This window comes from Platalea leucorodia, assembly GCF_965183815.1.
Source record: "Platalea leucorodia genome assembly, chromosome: 8".
In the NCBI taxonomy this organism is placed as follows: Eukaryota; Metazoa; Chordata; class Aves; order Pelecaniformes; family Threskiornithidae; genus Platalea; species Platalea leucorodia.
In genome coordinates this window covers 34,665,456-34,685,697 of record NC_138830.1, presented here as the reverse complement: position 1 = coordinate 34,685,697, position 20,242 = coordinate 34,665,456, and the positions used below count along the sequence as shown (strand labels likewise).

At 40.8% G+C, this 20,242-nt stretch overlaps 1 protein-coding gene across 4 annotated transcripts in view; it reads left to right on the top strand.

Moving 5' to 3' along the window:
- Positions 1-20,242, top strand: part of RANBP10 (RAN binding protein 10) — an 89,155-nt gene that overhangs the window by 6,741 nt on the left and 62,172 nt on the right. For 3 of the 4 annotated variants that reach the window (XM_082320023.1, XM_082320022.1, XM_082320024.1), the window contains one exon: positions 15,508-15,560. In XM_082320023.1, the coding sequence (XP_082176149.1) occupies positions 15,508-15,560 (53 nt within the window). Of the gene's footprint in view, positions 1-2,614; positions 2,632-15,507; positions 15,561-20,242 lie in introns of those variants that run through there. The other variant, XM_082320025.1, reaches the window with a different exon arrangement.

Sequence of the window (20,242 nt, the reverse complement as noted above, 5' to 3'; positions counted from 1 at the left end):
AAAACCCTTTCCTTTGTGCCAGCAGTAGTGACTGTGTAATGAGCTGGATCATGTTAACTGTCTTTTTGCTGTATCAGTCCTTGATACAGTGCTTTCTGTGCATTAAGTGGGGAAGAGGAGACCCAGAAAGGCAGAAGAGGGAGGGTGGGAAGACATGGGCAACAGGACGTGTTGGTACCCTTCTTCCAGCACCAGCTTGAACTGTTTCACAGTTGATGTGTGATGTGCAGCCTGTTGTCCAGAGCTGTTGGTCAGTGCTAGCTTATGTTGCAGGCATTTTTCTGAGAGGGGGAGGAAAGAGTACTTTGAGGAGAGTGGCCAAAGAGCTAATTTAGCTTAGTCCATACCATAGTTTATTTCAAATCTTCCTTTAGCTTTCTTACACAAGTGCACCATATCCCAGACTTAAAAATAGCTTAGTTTCTCTCTGACTGAAAAAGAAAAATAAAGGTCAGATATATTGGTTGTTTAGCAGTCTTTACATTAGTAACAAGTAATCTGCCCCTCTCTTCCTTGCTTATGCTTCTCCTTGCCAACTTTCCATCTCTCTTCAGCATATGGTGAGTGTGATTGCTGTTTGAAAAGCCTTTCACTCGTGTGCTCTAATGGTTTCCAGATGCTGATAGAAGGCCTGTCCATGAAGTGTTCTGACGTCGGTGGCTTTAATGGCTCGGTTGTCTTTGTGCATCCATCGGCTGGTTATACTGAGGACATCTTATAATTTCATGCGTGTCTGGATGTGGCTGTAGGGAAGGCTAAGGAATATTCTGGGGCAACTGAGGATTTCTAGTGTCTGCACATGCGGTGTGATCCCTTATTTGTATCTGATAAGCCTGTAAATAATTGATTTCCTCCCCCTTTTTATTTTTTCTGTCCTGGTTTCCAAGAATCCAAAACCAGCACAGAGAGGAGGTTGTTCTTCTGTTTGCAGGTATGTCTGCTTACTTGAATTTATGCTGTTCCGCAGACATTCATTTAAACAAACCAACACATAAATAAATCCCCCCAAGTAGATTCAATAAACAGTTCTCACCTTGTTCCCATTTGCAAACAGTCTTGCTCAAGCAAGTCTTGCTTGCTCAGCTACTGACTGGCTGAGCTTTGGTGCTCTGAAGTGTAGAGACACTCCCATTTTCTGTGGAGGTTTCACATCAATTGATGACATCTCCTATGAGCTGTTATTTTATATATTTTTGTTATTTTATATATTATATGGTAAACTCTTGCAAAAGGGAGTAGTATTGAGAGCAGCTTTTCCAATGTAAAGCAAGTTGTGATTGGAATATCTGATTTGCAGTTGATAACTTTTTTAAATTGCCTTTTTTTTTTTTTTTTTTAATCAATGAAATGGCAATTGAAACTCAGTGCTTTATAGCAGTATCATGGGCCCATCCACTGTAATGGTAGAATATACATTTCTCATTAAAATAGTTTGTGAAATTAGGAAGCAAAATGGAAGTAGTGATGGTGATGTGTAACTCTTTCACTTTTGATGTGTGCATTTAGGTATGTCTGAAGTCTGAGATCTCCTAGATTTCAGGCTGTGATAACTTCTTTCTGTTAATTTTTCTTTTTTTTTTTTTCCTGTCCAGTTAGAGTTGTGAGATTTTGCACAGTAAAGAAGAAAAATTTCAGGAAAAGTTGTCTGTTTGGTTGTTTTTTTTTTTTTTCTTTCTTCTCACTCTTCCCCCTGCTATTTCTGAATAGCTGTTATAGAAAAGGTAGGAATAAGGCAAAAGTAAACTTTAGCAAAATCAATGGAACATCTTTAGAATATGTGTAAAACATTATTATGCTTCAGTTCTTTAGAATATGTTTACATTTAATAAATCAAATCACATAATAATGGGAGCTAATTGTTTAAATGTTCTAGACTTATACATCTAAGCAATTCTCTGTTTAATAATTAAATTGTACAAATTGCATAACTTTTATAGAGGGGAAACTTCTTTCCTTCACTTACAAAGCTGGGGTGATGAACTGCTAAACAATTTATCATCTGCTGTGAAGCTTGACTCTTTCTTCAGCTCTGCCACTGGCCCTGTAAAGCTGAACTGTGGTAAGTGCGTTATTGACTGCACTGCCAGATCCATTTTCTTAACTTCTAGGAAGGGGGTTTACATTGTACCTGTGGTAAGACTGGATCTCTGTTTCCGCACTACAGTTTCAATCCTAGAGATACAATCTTCCTTCTTGTAAACAAGTTGTTTGTATTGATGCTCTCAGCATCTACGAGCCTTTGTTCCTTGTTGTGGAGATGTCAGCATGTAAAGATCTGTGAATTCAGTGTGTGTTGCTTTCCCAGTGCTCTCCCTAACTCTGGCTATTTGTTATTGTTTTAAAGAGAGAGCATTCTTATTTCATAAATATGTCTGTCAAAACTTTGTGTGTTACTTTTTCTGTAATGTGTTTTCCACATTAAAAAAATATTTCTTATGTAAATATTGCAGTTATTTTGTCCCTGTAATTTCATCAAAACTTTTGTTAGCAGGTAAATCCTCCTCGCATAAGAATGGTTACTATCAATTTCCTGATTGAAGCCTAAACCAGAGCAAATTAGCCTATAAGGACGGGAGAATACCTGTTAAGAGAACTGGCTACCTGGCAGCAGAGTGTTTTCTTCTGATTTGGGTATTGCGTTTACATTGTTCCTCCTGTGTTTTAGTGGAGAAAACAGGAAAACTCGAGCTGCTGTTTGAAGCTGACTGTTAATGATGGACTGGAATGCAAGATCAGTCTTCAGTGTGAAACTTGTAGTCTTTATACGACTTGCCCTCTTTTGGATGCCTTTCTGTTAGATATTTGCAGTACCTCTAGTGTCTGTCTTTGCTGTTTTCTAGGCTTTGTTCAGGCCAGGGAAAATGGCCTGTTGCTTAGACGGGCAGTCAAACAATCTTAAGTCCATTCAGTCATGGAAACCTGTTTAACTTTCCTAATATATTGGATAAAAATTTTCAGCAACTCTGAACAGTGCGTTTGGAAGTGAGGTTTGTTAATCATCAGGACAAAGTGAACAAAAATTCTACTTATTCAGTTGCGTGTAACCAGAATAAATAATCAGAGAATTAATGTCAGTAATGCTTTGTACTGTTCCCAGACTGAATGCACCATTTGCCACTGACATGGTTTATGTGAACTTTGTTGAATACGGGCTGACTTAGAGGACAAGTCAGCTGCCAAGTGTGAAAAATCTGAAGTTGGGAAACTAAGTTGGTGGGAGACCTTAGCTTCAGATACACTTGGTTTCGACCCGAGTATATTTCAGGGTTTGGGGTCCTGTTGGATGTGATGTTGCTTGGGGGGAGGCAGATGGAGAACTGGTTATTCTGGCCAGATCCTAGTGGTGATTTTAGCCTAGTGAGGCTTCTATTACACATTTTCTTTCTTAAATGGTGCTCAAGTCAAGTCTTCACCTCTGATCTGTATTTTCTGTCTTTCAGTATTCCTACATATATTGCTAATCTACATCATCAGTCTTTTCTCTTCCTAAAGGTAACACAGAAAAGGGACAGATTTGACTCTTCCTACAGTTGACAGATACCAGTTGAACGTGATCCTAAAATTGGAAGGGAGCTGGGAATCTGATACCTTGGTCTAGCGAAAATAGTTTTTTATTCTTCCTGTGTAGCTTTGTCAGTATTTACGCATAAACAGACTGAGAAGATGTGTTACGTTACCAGATTGGTGCCTCTTAATTTTCTTCTAGCCGCTTGCCTTCTCTTCCATGTTCTTTGGCTTTTAGAGCTACTCTGCCTTTGTAAGGGCTGATGTACAGTGGACTCCTCTGTGCCTCAGGATACTTGTAGTTGTTTTTAATGAGCTCTTAAGAATTTCATTTTCTTGCCTTTATCTTCTTTTCAGCCTTGCATTATTTGTCTTTACTGACCTCTGCTTGGGGAACTGGGATTCTTTCTGAAGCCTGTCAGTGCTATTTCTGAAGCACTGTTACGGAACAGCACAATGTCCACGAATAAAACCAGAACCGCTTCCGCTTTAGAGATTCACTATATTCCATTATGAAGTAGTTCCAAAATATTTATTGTTAGACTGAGGAGTCAGAGGCAGTTGGAATCCAGTATTTTATGTACCATAGGTAATTTTTTTAAACAGATGTAACTTGTTTTTTCACTGCTTTAAAATAACATGCCCCTTCCCCCACTGTAACTGCGACAATGTGGTTTCAGGTGGTGAATTGATATGGGTTATCATCTCTCGCCACTCTTTAAACCTGGCATGAAGTCAGGGCCCACCTCAGACAAGAATGATAGTTCAGAGCTTTGCACAAGGGACTGTGAAAGTCTCTGAAGTGCCACCAGTGTGATGGGGTGTATTATTAATCTCTAATTAGTAATTTAGCTTGATAATTTTAGACTTAACTGTGTGTGTTGAAAGAGTGGGGTGCATGATAGCTGGGAGGACAGGACTCCTACCAGATAGGTGCAGTTATTAGAAAAAATTGCAGGATACTGTAAGCCTTTGAATCACAAACTCAAGTCTGGAAGAGAGGAACATCCCTTGTTTAACTCGTGGCTAAGCTGGGTTCCTTGGTCTTGGCTGAGCCACGTAATAAAATGCCAATCCCAGGAATTTCTACCACATGTTAGTGATATTGTTAGTTCACCAACTGAGCAGGGAATGACTGCTTTACTGGAAGTCATGGCCTACAAAACAAATTATTTAATGTCTCTATTTTTAACTCTTTTAAGTTTGGGCCTCAGCGTGTCTCGGCATACACAGTAAAGCGTGCTCTGAGGCTGCTGTGTCAGGGTGCTAGTGGCACAGTAAAGAAGAGTTCTAGGCTTGTGACCATTGGATAACCAACCAATGCTAAACCGATGTCTTTTTCCACCTTCGTTTCCCCAGCTTTCAAATGGTGTGAACTTTGTCTGCCTTCTAGGTAGACTTCACAGGCGCTTGGAATAGTCACCATCCTGACTTGGTAACTTTCAACATGTTAAGAAATAAAGGGGAACTATAATATCTTTCTTTTCATGGCAGAGCCTTAATAAATCTGCTCTGCTAATTGTCAGAACTAGTATTTGAGATGAGTACTCTTTTTAAGTTTTTTGGAGAAAGTTTTGGGTAAAGAAATACCTCCTTCTTTGTTTAAAGCATACTGCCCTGGTCCAATTATGACCATAGACTAATTGCTTTCTCCCTCCTTCTGCCCCACCTTTATTTATTTTGTGTACAGCAATGCCTCTGAAGTGCTGGGTGCTTTCCAGGCATTCAAAGGGAGATGTTCTTTGCTCCTGGGGTCCTTAAAACTGAAGAATATAAAGCACAGGTATACATGAGTTCTGTTGCTGTGTTCTCCTCTTCTACCCAACCGAGTTCTTCATTCCTACACTTGAAAAGCCAAATAGATGCAAGTACTGGAATTTCAGCATTAGCTACTTGCTGTCAAAGGGCAGGTCTGTTTTTCTGTTCACACAGAGTAGCTTTAGACTAGCCAAAAAACTTTTCTTACATTGACTTTTTGGCAGGCTCTCTGGGTATCGTGTTTATTCTGAAGAAATGTCTTTTGACTCGAAGAATTGCTTGTCACATGGGTGGATTCCCCTTCTGGGGACAAACCAAACGCAGCCATCAGTGTACTCCTCTACTTGTATGACTGCTGTAACACTTAGAACAGCCTCTTTAAGAGAGCTCTTTGTTTTAATTTAGGTTAGTCAAATATTGTCACTCCTGTGAAATAACTTTTCTTGTAGCTTTTTGAATAATTTCTGTCCAGTGACAATACGTAATGCTTCCTGGCTGAGTCAGTGCATCTGAGATCTTTTGTATCTTTACGAGTTAAATTTTAATTTAGAAGTACAGTCATCATTTTGGCTCTTTCCATCTCTTTTCCAGGGAAAGTCTCCCATTGGCAGAAGCGGGGAAAAAAAACCAAACGTATTTTTTTAAAATGTACAAATTTAAATTGCAGCATTGAAAATATCTGCACTGCACAATCCATCACACAAGTTCTCTTAGGAGCCAAAAGTGAATGCTGTCCTATTTAAATGTCACTGTGCTGGAGTAGCATACATGCTGATGTTTACTGCTGAAGTACTTGAGAACTGGGGGAGGGAGCCAAAAAGCTTTGTCTCTTTGAACTTAATCTTACCATGGTCATGGTGCTGTAAGATCTAGAGGAAAAAATATTGGCAATCCTGCGGGTTGTGTGCTGTGCAGAGGCGTGTGTGGAGCCAGCATCTTTTGGCATGAGGGCTTGCTACCAAGGTCCTTCATTCATCTGCTGTGGCCAAGGAGAGCTGGTGCATGGATAAAAGAGGCAGAGTTGTGATGTTGTGACTGGTCGTTAGTGTGGCTGATTCAGTCTATTCAAATTTTAAAAAGCAATGAGTATTGACTGGGCAGGGCTGAGGTGCAGCAGAAGTCTGGAAAAATTTGGTGCTATGGTAACTGCTGAGGCTGCTGGTAAGTGGAAACAAGACTTCTGATTGAATCACTAGCATGTGTCTGCGTTTATTTTTGTCTCTGTGCTCTATTTGGAATTGATCTACTGATGCAGCATTTTTGAAGCTTCTGATCGGGTGTGGGGGGCAGTTCCAAGTTTTCAGTGTTCACTGCTGAGAAGATGGTTTTAGGACGTCACTTTTGCCTGGCTTTAGTTAAGGTATATATCTTATGTATGATGGATAATGGATTTAAATGTATCATTACCCAAACACTAAAAAAAGATTTTTTTTTTTTTTTCCTGTTTGAAAGTGGGTGCTAATGTTTCTTACATTTCTTCTGTACTGCTGTATCAGTGCTTCACTTGCTGTGCATCCTCTTCTCTTTGAATCCCTCATGAAGGGGCTCTAGTTAATGGATACCCCATATGGAGTTTGTCCACACCTGAAACCTCTAAAACCAGTGATGATGCATGCAGACAGACTCTGTAGGGATTTATTTTGGATGATATTGAATGTTATAATTTATTAATTTAAAAAACCAAGCAGTAGCTTGTGCTTGAGGATGCCCACAAGTACTGTTTAACTAGTTTTGATTTGTTGCATATGCAAATCTGGTTCGGAGCATTTGGAATCAAGGAAGTGCGAAGCTGTTCTGCACCAAGAAGTTCAGAAAGCAGCTGACGCTTTTGGTGGTGGAGTAGTTGAAGAGGAGTTGTTTGTTTTTCTCAATTTTCAAGAGAACAGAGTGATTTTTTTAAAATTGGAGGCTTTGTAGGTCTCAAAGCTCATTTCATCCATCACTTCTGGGATGTTAATTGGTAGTAGATGGGAAAAGCAAGGTAGCTAGCATCTTTTAAAACAATAACCAGCAATCATATATATGACAATTTGAAGTTCTGGATATAAGCTGTAGGCTGTGGAGTTGAAATGCAGCATGGTGAGAGAGTCTTATTTTAGGTTGTCTGCAAATTCTGTGTACAGTTATACAGTCATTATGGTCTTATTTTTAAAGTTTGTCTTAAGCTTTAAATGGGAGCATAAGTTGAAGAGCAAAATTTTGTGAACCAGGAAGGCTTGTGGGCATGTTCTTCTCCCCCCCACCGCCGACCTATTTCCATGGTGTTGTGTGTCTAGATTAAAGTGTAATCTTAAATTTAGAATTTCTGTATTTGTAGTACTTGCTTTTTATAAAAATACAAGCTTCTAGCCCTAATTTAAAGCTGTGTTGTCTGAAAATGGACAGATACTGTTGTATGCATTTTTGCTCTTGGTTATGTGCATGGGATTTCCTGCAGTACACAAAAGAGGGAAGATGAATCTGCATAGAAAATAATAAAGTAAAGCAGGATAAGCTGAAGTGGGAGATGACCTATTTTATACGAGTTCAACAATTATGTTATTTCTTGTAATTTCCAACAGTTTGCTCAGTATTGGCACCATTATGGTGGCAATGCAGTGCAATGACCCAACGAGGGACAGGGACAGAAGGGAAGCCATCAAAACACTGCAGCCCTGCTTCTGATGAAGCTGTGCTCCCAGGTTGCGTGCAGGAGTGGTGTCCACTCGCTCTGTTAAATTCCAGGTGTGCCAATGTCAACAGCAGCGGAAGTAGAGGCTGAGGAACAGGGATGGAGTTGGCCAGTGGCCCTATGCCAGCGGAGCTGTGCAGTGTGGGACTGAAGCTGAGGAAGCTGATGCCACCACATGAGAAAGCTGCACTAGAGGAGACAAAGTGGCCACAGTTTTACCGTGTTTCACCTTCAGCTCAGCCAAATAGATCAGGACATAAGAAACATTCCCTATGCTGAGAGGCATGTCCTGCTCATTGAACAAAATTTGGCAGCTGCCAGCAAATCCAGGAGGTCTTGTGCTTGCTAACGTGAGCAGGTGAAGGCGGTGGGGATCGTTCTGTCAGAGTAATTGAGTGGTCTGCTCCTGGACAGATTTTTGCTAAGTTTTTTGGGGCCTGCCAGTGTCAGGACCAAGCACTCTGGTGTTATTGCACCAGGCTTAGGTGGTGCCTTTATTGTGTGTTCAAACGGTTTGGGACCTTGAATCACAGCTCCCCTGAGGCTTGAACAATTGGCAGAGGTGGCGCTTCTTACTGCTCTCTGAAGCAATATAAACATGGAATGTAGTTTGAGCTGTGGACTGTGATCCCAACTGCTCGCACACGTAGTTGAAAAAAAATCAAAACAGCAAAAACTACCATGTAGCAAGGAAAACTCTGTAGCAGCAGAGGGTTCCAGACTCAGTAGGAATAAGAAAATTGAAATGCTAACAAGCACACTGTCTTATCTGCCAGTGTGCTAAGAAGCTGGCGAGGAAGAGCTAGAGCGCTCCCTGTGGATATAGGGAGAAATCTTCCATATTGTGCCTGGAAGGCTGTAAACATATACTTAAAATTCAGTTCTTCTTTACAGATGTTTGTATGTCACATGACTGTGTGAGAGTAAACTTTTAGATGCCATAAATGACTGCTTCAGAGAGGCTAGTCAGGGAACTCATGAGAAAGGTTGTAACTTCTGACTCATGCTCTGAGCAGTGCAGAAAATGTTTACAGAAAATGTGTGTTTGTAAGTTGCTGTGCAGCACTGACCATAAGTACTCATGTTTAGCATCCTTTGAGATGCACTATAAAAAGGCCCCCAAACCCTACCACTTCAGTGTTCATCAAAAAAACCCCACCACCCATCAACAAAAAAAGCTAGAAAACAAACCTGTATGAATTGAAGAAGCTTGTTTGAGAAGAGTTAATAAAAAGATGCAATCAGAAAGGTAAAATGCCTTTAGATGGTATGGAGACTGTTTAAAGAGACAACATATTGGAGGATTGGAGTAAAAGTGTGTGAACTATTGGAGAGACTCAAAATGACCTGACAGTTGACATTAATTAGACACGAGGGTGAGAGAGGATAGGGATACACCCTCCAAAATTTGAAATTTTATTAGATGAGAAAAATGGAAAGAACAAACTTTTAAGTTTAAAAAAACCAATAAGGTTGACCAAAATGACTTGAGGGACATCAGCCTCAAGGTCTGAAATGTTAAAGAAGTATTTTTCCCTCCCAAAACATCAGGGATGGGAAGCAAGCTGGAGAGTCTGTAAAACCAAGAGATGATTCAGAAGAACTTTTTATTAAGGGCTCTGAAAAGGTAGGAATGTTTAGAGGCTCCCAAATGGCAGTCCTTGCTTTTAAAGGATTATCTGGCTCCAGTCAAAGAGTTAATACAACAACATCATTTGTCAATAAAACACATGCCAGTCTTTGTTTTTAAATGATTATCTGGCTCCTGTTGAAGGGTTAATACAACAGTGTTATTTATCCATAAAACACAGGAACAAATCATTAGGGGTTATCTGGTCTTCATTCAAGAGTTCTAAAGAATGAAATAGCTGAGCCATTAATTGTGGAGTGTGATGTTTAAAAAGTCGTGATTACAGAGGAGAAGAGATGTGTGTGTGTCTTTTTTTTTTTTTTTTTTTTAAGGGAGCCAAAGGAATGAGATCACATAGTGCTTTCTCTTGAAGCCTCTTCTATCCTTGAGAACTCTACATCAGAGCAGAACCTTCCTTGTTGCTTTTCTTCAAGTGGACACTAGGTTCAGGAGCCCTTCAGCTGGAGAGCTAAAGGGCTCATGGTGATGTGCCAGGCAGCAGTCATCATGGCATGTTTTGTTTGTGAGTTCAGGGTTGTTCTGTAGATCAGGAACTGGTCTTTCCTGGATGATCTGTGCTCCTTGATGACTAGGAAGAAAGCTGGTTTCAGCTGGTATGACCAGATCAGGACTTAGCTTGTGGTATATGTGTGTGCTTCAGGAAGTTCTGTCTTTTCTCAACTTGGTCGATATCCACTGCTTTATGCACTGCTAGCCAAGAGTTTGCTGCCTGTCAGGAAAACTGTCCTGAAGTCTAGATATCGTTAAATAATTTAGGTTGGAAAGGGTCTCTGTAGGTCATCCAGTTCAGCTCCCCACTCAAAGCGGGGCCAGCTTCAAAGTTGTATCAGGTTCCTCAGGTCAATGTGCAGTCAAGTTTTTGACTATTTCTAAGAGTGGAGATGCAGTAGTATTTCTGGGCCCTTCTTCCAGTGTTTGATCACCCTCATGGTTAAAATATTTTTAGTAATGTCTAATTGGAATCTTCTTTGTTACAACTTGTCTATTGTTTCTCATGATTTTGGGGGGTAAGTGGGGTGTGTGTGTATGAAGTCTGGCTCCACCTTCCCTGTGCTCTCCCATTAGGTAGCTACAGATAGCAATGAGATCGCCGCTTTGTATTTTGTTCTTAAGACTGAATGAACACATTTCCCTCAATGTCTCTTCACATATCATGTGGTTTCAGCCCTCTGTCTTTTGCTGCACTCACTCCAGTTTGTTACTCTTCCTTGTATTGGAGATCCCAAAACTGAATATGATACTCACAGGTGCTGAATAGAGAGGAGCAAATCCCTTCCCTTGACCTGCTGTCCGCACTCACAGGTTGTGGTTGGTGGGAGTAGTTCTTCTTTATTGTATTGTTTAGTCATGGTGGTCTTCCCTCCCCAACTCTTCCCCCCCCCCATTTTTTTTTTCTTCGCTTTCCCAAATCTCCTCTTCAAGTCACAGGTATTTGTCCTGAGCCTGTAATATGATGTCTTTACCTCATGTCTGTGTTCCTGCAAGCATTTCTCTTACTCTTGGTCTTTTATCATTTGAACTGGTTACGAGTCTGTGAGGTAACTTTCTTCTTATACCAAGATAATCTCTTTAAAATCTTTTGGTGAAGCACTTTATTAAAACCTCTCTGCGTTCCAGCAGTTGTAATATGCTTATGGTGCTCCAAAGTCCTTTCTTGTCCTTTTCATGGCGGTTGTTGATGCTTGAGGGTCCTTGAGTAGAGGTGTTTGCAGGCCATATCTTCTGTCGTAATAGGGAAGTGGAGACCAGCAACTGATCTCTGTTCATAAAAAGCTGAACACTTTCACTGATCAGAATAGCGACTAGCTGCTGTTGTCTTAGCTGATAATTGCCACGATGCTGTCCTTTGCATCTCTGCTCAGGTGCATTTCAAAGGAGTTCCTAGGCCAAAGATGAAACAAAATCTTCCCCTCTGGACTCTGTGCGACAAAAGCACTAGCAGTTATGGTATCCCTCCTCAGATGAAACAGTTTTTTTCCTGTTTATACTGAGTTACTGAGGAGTAGATAGTCTAGAGAATAGGTTCTGTCATCATTACAGTTCTTTGCAAGTGTAGGTTTTGGGATGAATGCCCAAAAGTCTTGCTTTGTCTCTGTCCAGTTCATGTATCTTTTGAAGCAATGCTGGTCTTTACCATTGACCTTTCTACTTCAGGACATACTACAGATGATGCAGGGCTTAATTTTAGATGAATCCTCCCCACTCCACTCTTTTGTTATATCTTGCCTGGCTACTCTGGCATGCGGCAGCAGAAACCTTTGGGATGTCTTTTGTTGCACGCCCAGGCAGATGCTAGCTGACCTTGGGCTGACAGTTCCCTGAGCACAGGTGAAGTGATCCCTGTTTGTGCTGGAGGAGCTGGTTAGCCTGTGGTAGGGGAGGTGGTGCCCTTGAGCTCCTTCCATCATGACCAGGCAAGATGAGGAGGATTATCTCCAGGGTGGGGCCAGTCAGATATAAAAGCTTAGGGCTACTATCTGCAGCAAGTAGTCATTTCACCGGTGTCCTGGGACTTGGAGCAGTGCAAAATACACTCAGGGCATTTGTTTGCGTTTCTGCCTGCACTATGTCCAAGCTCTATTGCACTGGAGTGTCCGCTGTCCTGTCTCAGCAAGCCTTGATCTCTTTTTGTAGACAGACTGCAGGCTTTCAGCATTTCTGTGGAGAATACCATATTTGCTATGTAATAATGTACATCCTAGGTATTTTGGAAACCCTCACAAATCTCTCTTTATCCTTCTAAATGAGAAATATGAAATCCAGCCAAAGGTCCTGGAATCTGTCCTCTGTGACCGGAGAGTTTGCAAGATAAACTTGTTTGCCCTACATGCCATCAGGAGATTCAAATCTTCTGCTCCTGAACTGGCTGCTGCCGAAGACTTTTTTGGGTATTTTTCGAAGTTCAGTGATCTTATTATTATTTCCTTTATAAAACACTAGCACTTTCGTGGTGCTTGTGTACTTACATAATGTATACATGGTGAGAGCTGACAGACCTGGGCTGGCCTTTCTTGGTTGTAGCTGGCTGTTACATTGGCGTAGCCCTATTTGTCAGCGTTCGCCCCAAGAAACTTTGAACTTGAAGAGGCCTAGTCTTGCAGCAGGAAAACACTGAGGTGGGTGAAGTGAAGTTACAAGTCCAGCAATAGATTCTCCATATCACAATCATGTATCGTTTTCCTCTGAAGATAACCCTAAAAGGACAGGGGCCAGCTAAAAGGAAAAGGCGGACCATATAATGGTTGGTAATTCAGTGATCAGGTATATGGATAACTGGGTTTGTGACTCCAGGGAGGATGGCATTAGGACTTGGCTGGTAGATACAAAGCACACAGCTTTCCCAAGGCATCTGAATATTGTACCAGTTGCTGAGTGTGAAGTGATAGCTGTGGTCCCTGTGGTGCTGAGGGCATAGGGAAGAGCAGAAAAGGTTCTGTATGTAAAACTTTTAACTATTACATAGGAAGTTGAAAAACAGGACCTCTGCTGTAGTAGTTTCCAAAATGCTGTTCCTCACCTTTGCACAGTACTGTGCTTTGCCCAGTACCAGAAAGAGAGGTGAGGAGGAACAGTTCTGGTATGTTGCTGAGGAATTGGTCTGAGGAGGAGGGGTCTGGATCTTCTGGAAGCTGGGGCACTTCTGAAATAAAGCATGCTTTTTAAAGAAGGGACTGGCTTAATTTAAAGCACTGTAAAACTGGGTTTCAAGTGTTTAAAATCTGGAAGGTCATGCTACTAAGACGTGAAGTGTACAAGAAAGAACAAGTTGTCCATGTTTGTGAAGATGTGGTGCTATTTATTAAAGAGATTATAGGCTAAGATCTGATAAACTTAGAGATCTATAAGGATTAAAATTTCTGTGTAAACAAGAAATAAAAATCAGCTATTACCATTTCCATGCTATTTGATTGGGGTGGTGACAAGGATTGAAATGGAGAAGTTAAGGGCAGGGAACAGTTACTGCAGGAGACTCAACCCACGTAGCTTGAAGAAATGTAACTTTGGGGTCAAGTTCTGAAATAATATTTTTAGATATGGTTAATGTTTTATGGAGCAGGTGGTCAAGGAAGCCACAGGAAGAAAACTGATACTGTGAAAGAATAGCAGGACACTGGCTGTAGTCTGTTTGGATTTATACCTTTACATGAACAAGAGCCCAACAGTAACTGTTAATTTCAAAGTGTGGTAACATAAAAATATGGAAGCTTCTTAAAACCAAACTGAGCAGGGCGGCTGTTTCTGTGGTTCCAGGGCATATTAAGAGAATTACAGACCATGCAAATTAGCAGAAATAGAACAAACAAAATGGGTATGTGCATAAATATTGCAGTGAGGAAGAAGAGCCTTTGCGAAGGCTGCCTGTGCCGTACAGTCCTGTTGAACGGAGTAGATAAAGATCAGTCTGCCTGGATTTGCAAAAGCCATTTGGCAAGGTCCAGTCTCAGAAATTCTTGAGGAAGGTAAAAGAAACGTGGGATAAAGTGAAGGAGCTTGTGCAGTTGAATGATCAGTTAGACGATGAGCTAACAGGTAGGAAGCGGGGCAGAGAAATGAATGGCCCATATGCGTGTGTCATGCCCCCTCTCCTCCCTGCAGCTGAGGATGTTCACCAGTGGATTTCTGTGGGGATGTGCACTACACCTCTGATGTTCACTACCTTAATAAATGACCTGGAAGTGAAATTATCAGTAAGACAATATTTTTTGCTGATGATATGAAGCTAGCTAGAGTTGTAAAATCAAGGGCTGACTACGGATGATAAAATGAAAGATGCAGTTCAGGCTGGATAGATATAAAATGATTCTCATGGGGGAGAATAAACAATCCAAACTTGACACAAAAAATGGTCTCTGAGCTGCCTCTTACAGTGCAGGGACAAGTTCTTTGTGTCACGGTTCTATGGAAAAATCAACTCAGTTCTCATCTGCAGTCAAAAAATAAATGGAATAATAGAGACCAGGAGGGGGAGGAATAGAAACCAAAATGGAGAACATCATTATACTGTTGTCTGTAATAATCACTGTGTGTTTGTGTCGTGAATGATGCTTGCGGTTCTGGTTTCCCCCTGCTTCTCAAAGAAGATACAGAACTGGAAGTGTAGCAAGAATATTAAGAGGTATGGATGAGCTTCTGTAAGAGGAACAACCAAGTAGATTGCAAGTAGTCAACCTTGAGAAGAGACCGTTGGGGAGTAGGGTATGAATGAGGACTTTAAAATCCTTGAGAAAGTTAAGAGAGAAACGCTGTTCCTCTCTCTCCCAATTCTAAAAATGCAAGTACTAAGCAAAACTAGCTTGGACAGTAATTGAATGGTGGAGCTGCAGGATATTGCCTTTTCACAGAGCTTACAAAGGTTGAGAAAGCGATCAGATTAATGGAGGAAAATCTATTGGAGAGTGAAATACAGAAAGACCACCTTTTTCTTAGGAAATTCTGTAAAATATATGTTGGACAATGAAAGAATGTTCCTGGAAAGTACAACTGTTTGCTCTGTCCTGTGCATCCACTACCAGCTATTTCTGGAGACAATATATTAGGCTAGGTGGACATTTGTTCTCATATATTATATCTGCCCTTATGTTTTTTTTTTTTTAATCTTATGTTAATCACCTATATAAATTTTCTTTTTCTGATATATGGGGGGAAACCACCCACCCAAACCAAGAAATTTAATTGCTGATTGTTTTCCAGTTCTCTTCCTACCAATTAAGAGCTAAAAATTAGCTGTAGTTGTATATCAGAAAGCTGTCAATCAGTAAAGCAGACTGAGATTTTATCTTGGATTCAAGAGAAGACTAAATTCTTACCTTAAATGATTTGTGGATTCTACACCGCCCCACCCCCCCGCTATATTTCTGCTGCAGAAAATCTTGTGGATTGGCTGTTCTGTGCTTGACTGATATTTTGTTTGGGTTTTTTGAAGGTACATGGGAATAGGACTTTCTGCTCAAGGGGTCAACATGAACAGGCTTCCTGGTAAGTCACTGTTAAGATTTGGTTTGGCTTACAGTCTGTGTTAAATGTTCATTTGAAATAAAGTTTTAATTTATGTATATGAATTAGTGAATGTGTGTTTCTGTTAATAAAATGTCATGACTATAAGTGTTTTATATCGGAAAGTTTCAAACTATTGAGTGTTATCCTAAACTGAATTACTAGTATTGTTAATGTAGCCATGATGATTTTAGCAGATAATATAAATTAATATTAAACTAATGAGCAATGGGTAAAATGATGAGCTTTCAGACATGCAAGCTCTTCTTTACGTCTGAAAAATAAGTAGCAAAATAGTTTCAGACTTAATCTGTGTATCCCACTTGACAAATTTACATGAAAGAATCTGAAAATGACAGGAAAATTAGCGTGTCATATTGTCTCTCCTCTCTTCTTTCCCTCTTCCCACTGAAAAACTAGAAGAATGTGGTAGAGTGGTATTTCCAGTTAATATTATTGCTTCCTTTGTTTGAAATGTTTGTCTCTAGGGTATCCTCTAAGTTGGTTAAGTAGCTTCTTTTTTAAAATAAATAAGCGGTGATTTTTCTTTAACAATATCCAATTTATTAGGTAAAACTATAATTTCTAGATTTGGATCAACATAGTGACTTCTGTAGCAGGAATTCTTTCAGCTGGGTTTGGAACTAGAAATTGTCTGTGTTTGGTAGAAAGTAAATGTTCTTCAAGTGCCAGAATGAATGATAGCTGGTTCCCAGCGGTGGAAGCTTTTTTTGGCCTTGAGTGTGATTTACTTGTGGTGGAATTGTTTTAAAGCCAAAATGTGTGTTCAACCCTTATAACACATCTTGATATTTCCAAAGGAGAATGTTTTGTGAATGTCCTAACAAAAGGAAGAGCTTCCATAGGGTTTGCACTAAGACCCTTGTGAACTCACTTCTCAGTGAGGATTTTGCTTTCATCGTCACTGGTAACTTGCATATTCAGAGAGTGCAACATGCTTGTTTTTTTCCTTATAACCTCCAATTGAAAATGTTGCAGCATTGGAGCAAAATCCTTGACTATTCTGTTCACAAAATATGTGATTCTGTAGCTCTGTTATAGATTTGTGAAATGTATATTTCTATAGCTATGTTTCTGAAATTATGCTAAGACTGCAGATGGAGTCTCAGCAGGAAGACGAAAAGGAGACTTAAGACAGCCAGGGTCCTTCGACGGTTTCAGAAAATAGCCAGCTTTTTGGTGCCCATTGTTTTAATTGTAAATCTGCTACTGAATTTTGCAATGGAACAGCTGCCTTGTTTTGTTATTGAAGAGAAGCATGGAGATCTTGGAATGCATGAGGGAGCATTTGGGACCTTCTGCATTGATAAAGAAGAAATTTGGAATTGTAGGCTAATTGCTTTAGTTAATTAGTTCAAGTAAAATTTCACCAGTGAAACAATAAGCATTGTTGTGTTAGTGATAAATGTTGGTGCAGCCTGTGGGCCATTCATAAACGACAGCCATGGTTAACAGTTGCAGGCAGACTTTCCTTTTCCAGGTACCCTTTCATCATGTTTGATTGACCTTGAGAGCCTTCTTTTGGCCACCGTCAGAGGCAAGTCCTAAGATCTGTTGGTCTGACTTGGGCACAACTGTCCTTGCATCTGTTTTTCTCTGGTAATTTCAGGCCTGCCCAGAAAGCTTGTGGAACCTCTAACTTTGGAGATATATAGGACTCAGGTGGACATGGCCCTGACCAGCCTGATCTAATTAGACCTCTTTTGAGCAGGGGTTGGACTAGGTGACTTCTGGAGGTCCCTTCCCTCCTTAGTTATTCTACACTTCTATGATAACTCTGGTTTTGGGAGAAGGGTTTCAGTGACACCCATGTTTTAAAGAATTTGCATCTTACTGCAAACTGGATTTCTTAATAATTATGGCAACTACAGCATGTACACATTGGAAGGAGGATTAAGGTCGTAGGTCTTTATCCACTCAGAACTAGCCCAGAGAAGGAGGAAGGCAAGACACTGCCAGTTTTCTCAAGTGATACTTGGTTGCAAAAAGGTAGGGAATGTCTAGATCAAGATGATCTGGTATCAACAGGTAATAGAAGTCCCAGTTTTCAGACTCCTCCTCTCTCTGCAGTCCCTCCCAACCCAAGCGGGTTGTGTGCTTGTACAAGGTGAAGCATGAGTCTAGTCCCATCATCTCTTCCCCGGGTTGAAGTGCTTGGCTGCTTGGAAGAGGAGTTGTTTGGAAAGATGGGTGGGATTGTCTTGTAGACTTGGCCTGCAGACTGCTGGTTGGATTATGCTTAACCTAGGATTCTCCTGGGATTATAACAGTTATATGTGTGTGTGTGTGTGTATATATATATATTTATATATATAAAAAACACAGTTGAATACTAACCTGAGATGACGGGTACTGAATGTCATAGGTGTGTTGTCCTGAAATTGAACAGCCAACACAATTTCTTTTTTTGTTGTGTCCCATCCCCTCCCATCCCTGCCCCCCCTGCTTCCCTCCCCCCCCCCCCCCCCCCCCGACTGAAAATTAGCCAAACCACTTCTGATAAATGGCTTCAAAGCCCAAGAGCTACATGGGCAGTATTTTGTGGCCAGTTTGAATCAAAGTGCCTGTATACTACTATTATTTCTAGAGTGTATGTGGCAAATGTGGAATTCTTTTCTCTGAGTGAAATAAAATGTAAAGTGAACTTGAGACTTCAGATAGCACTTGTTTAGCAATGAATTACACAAATTTGATCCTGTGAACCTGTTGTTTGTTTGCTCACATGCAGATTATGCTGCCAAGAGTGATTCTGCGGGCATAGTTAGGTTGATCTCTCATCATCTGTGTAAAATGAATGTGCATGGCTCTGTATTACAGCTCAATAAGTTTCTTCCTGGCTTTTGGAGAATGAGTCTGATTTATTTTTTATAGTATTAGAGTATATATTGCTCAAGTAACTGAAGTGAGAAACATGGATCGGGCTTAACCGTTACCAGGTCCTTCACAGCACAGAGTAGGCGAGAGCTCACAAAGAAGTGATATGACAGACTTTGGAGTCTTGACTTGGCTTCATGTCAAAGTGTAATTTTAAGTTTTTGTGACCTGAAACCCTTCCAGGTCTGTCTCCTTAGACTATTTCTGAGTCGCTTCTGCTCTAACAGATCAATTTTTGCTTGGCATGCTGGCAGGGCAGTATGTGACCCGCTACAAGTGATGGTTTGGGAGTCCAAAGGCTAGTATGGGAGGCAAAGTTGGTCCCTTTCTTGTTCCCACTTTCAGTGGGAATCTTTAGCACCCTGTCAGCCCTAATTCAAAGAACAATCTTGTTGCTGGGTTCTGTCTCAAACTCCCCCGCCCCGAGACCAATGGCCATATCCAGTTCCAAGTCAGGGCATTTGTACTTTGTGCCAAATTTATTTTGGCTTCAGCCCAGCTCTGTGCTGGTAGGGGTAGTGCTGAGTTTTCTCTGAAGGTTGGAAGTGTGGTTGGAGCAACCTGAGCGTTTCCTTAAACTACCCCTCTCTGCGTTGTGAACAGAGACTGCTTTTAAAAGGAGGGAGCCCTGTCCCTGTTCGACTCAAGATTTCTGTAGGCCGTGCTTTGCAATTCAATCAGCAGGCCTGAAATTACTGTGGGATTTTTATTGAAGTGCCAACTTTTGTGACCCTGATGTGTGTGGATGATTTTTTTATTATTATTTTTAAAAGACATTTAGAACACTTACTAGTAAACATCCTGCTTTAAACTAGTGGCTTGTATTGAAATGTCTGCTCACTTCTTACCCCAGATACAACTTTTTTTCATGTGTGCTCAGCATTTTGGTATCTGAGGATGAAATTACATGTTACAGCTGAACTGATCTAACTCACTGTCATCAAAGGAAAGAAACCCGACCCTTCCTCCCCCCCACCTACAGCTGCACAGTCCCTCTTCTTCCCTTGTGCAAGCCCCGGGCTCTGGCACTTGTCACCTCCTTTGCCAGGCCAGCTCTCGCCTGGCAGGAACCTGCCTGCTTTTCTGATGTGTTGGAGTTGTGGCAGGCTGGTTCCTTCAGAACTCATGGAGCAATGCTCTTACCTTTGCATCCTGAATGTAACATCTGAAACATCTTTTTTTTTTTTTTTTTTAAATTGTTTAGCCCTCTGTTTTTCTGAGCCCAGCTGAAAATGAATTGGTGGTTTGCTACAGGTTTCACCTAAACTTCATAAAAGGGTGAAGATAGGTGTTCCTGTCTTTAATACGGATGAGATGTGCACACTGGAGATGATTCTTCCCTGCATGTGGTGTTCTGCATTGGTCTGAACCAAATGAAGTCCTGCATGCTGTTGAGAGATAGCTTTTCATTTGTTTTAGCTCTTTGAGGGTAACCCAGCAGGAACATACAGCCAGGCAGAGAGGGAAGGAGGGATGATTCTCTACGGTAGCAGCAAGGTCTTAATTCAGCCTAAAAGGTTGTGAAACCATACCCTTAGGCGTACCCTGCTTCAGTTTCTGAAAGAGCATAGATAGGATCTGACCAATCACTTCTGGAGACTTTAAACACCCTCTGGTTAATAACTGACTTGCCCTGCTATGCAGCATTGCACATGTTAAAGGAAGTGCCAGCTTTCACTCACCATTGTTTGGTTTTATGAAACTTTGATTTTTTTTTTCTTTTTTTTACCTTTTCAAATGAAAAGATACTGCTTGGCTTATTCACTATC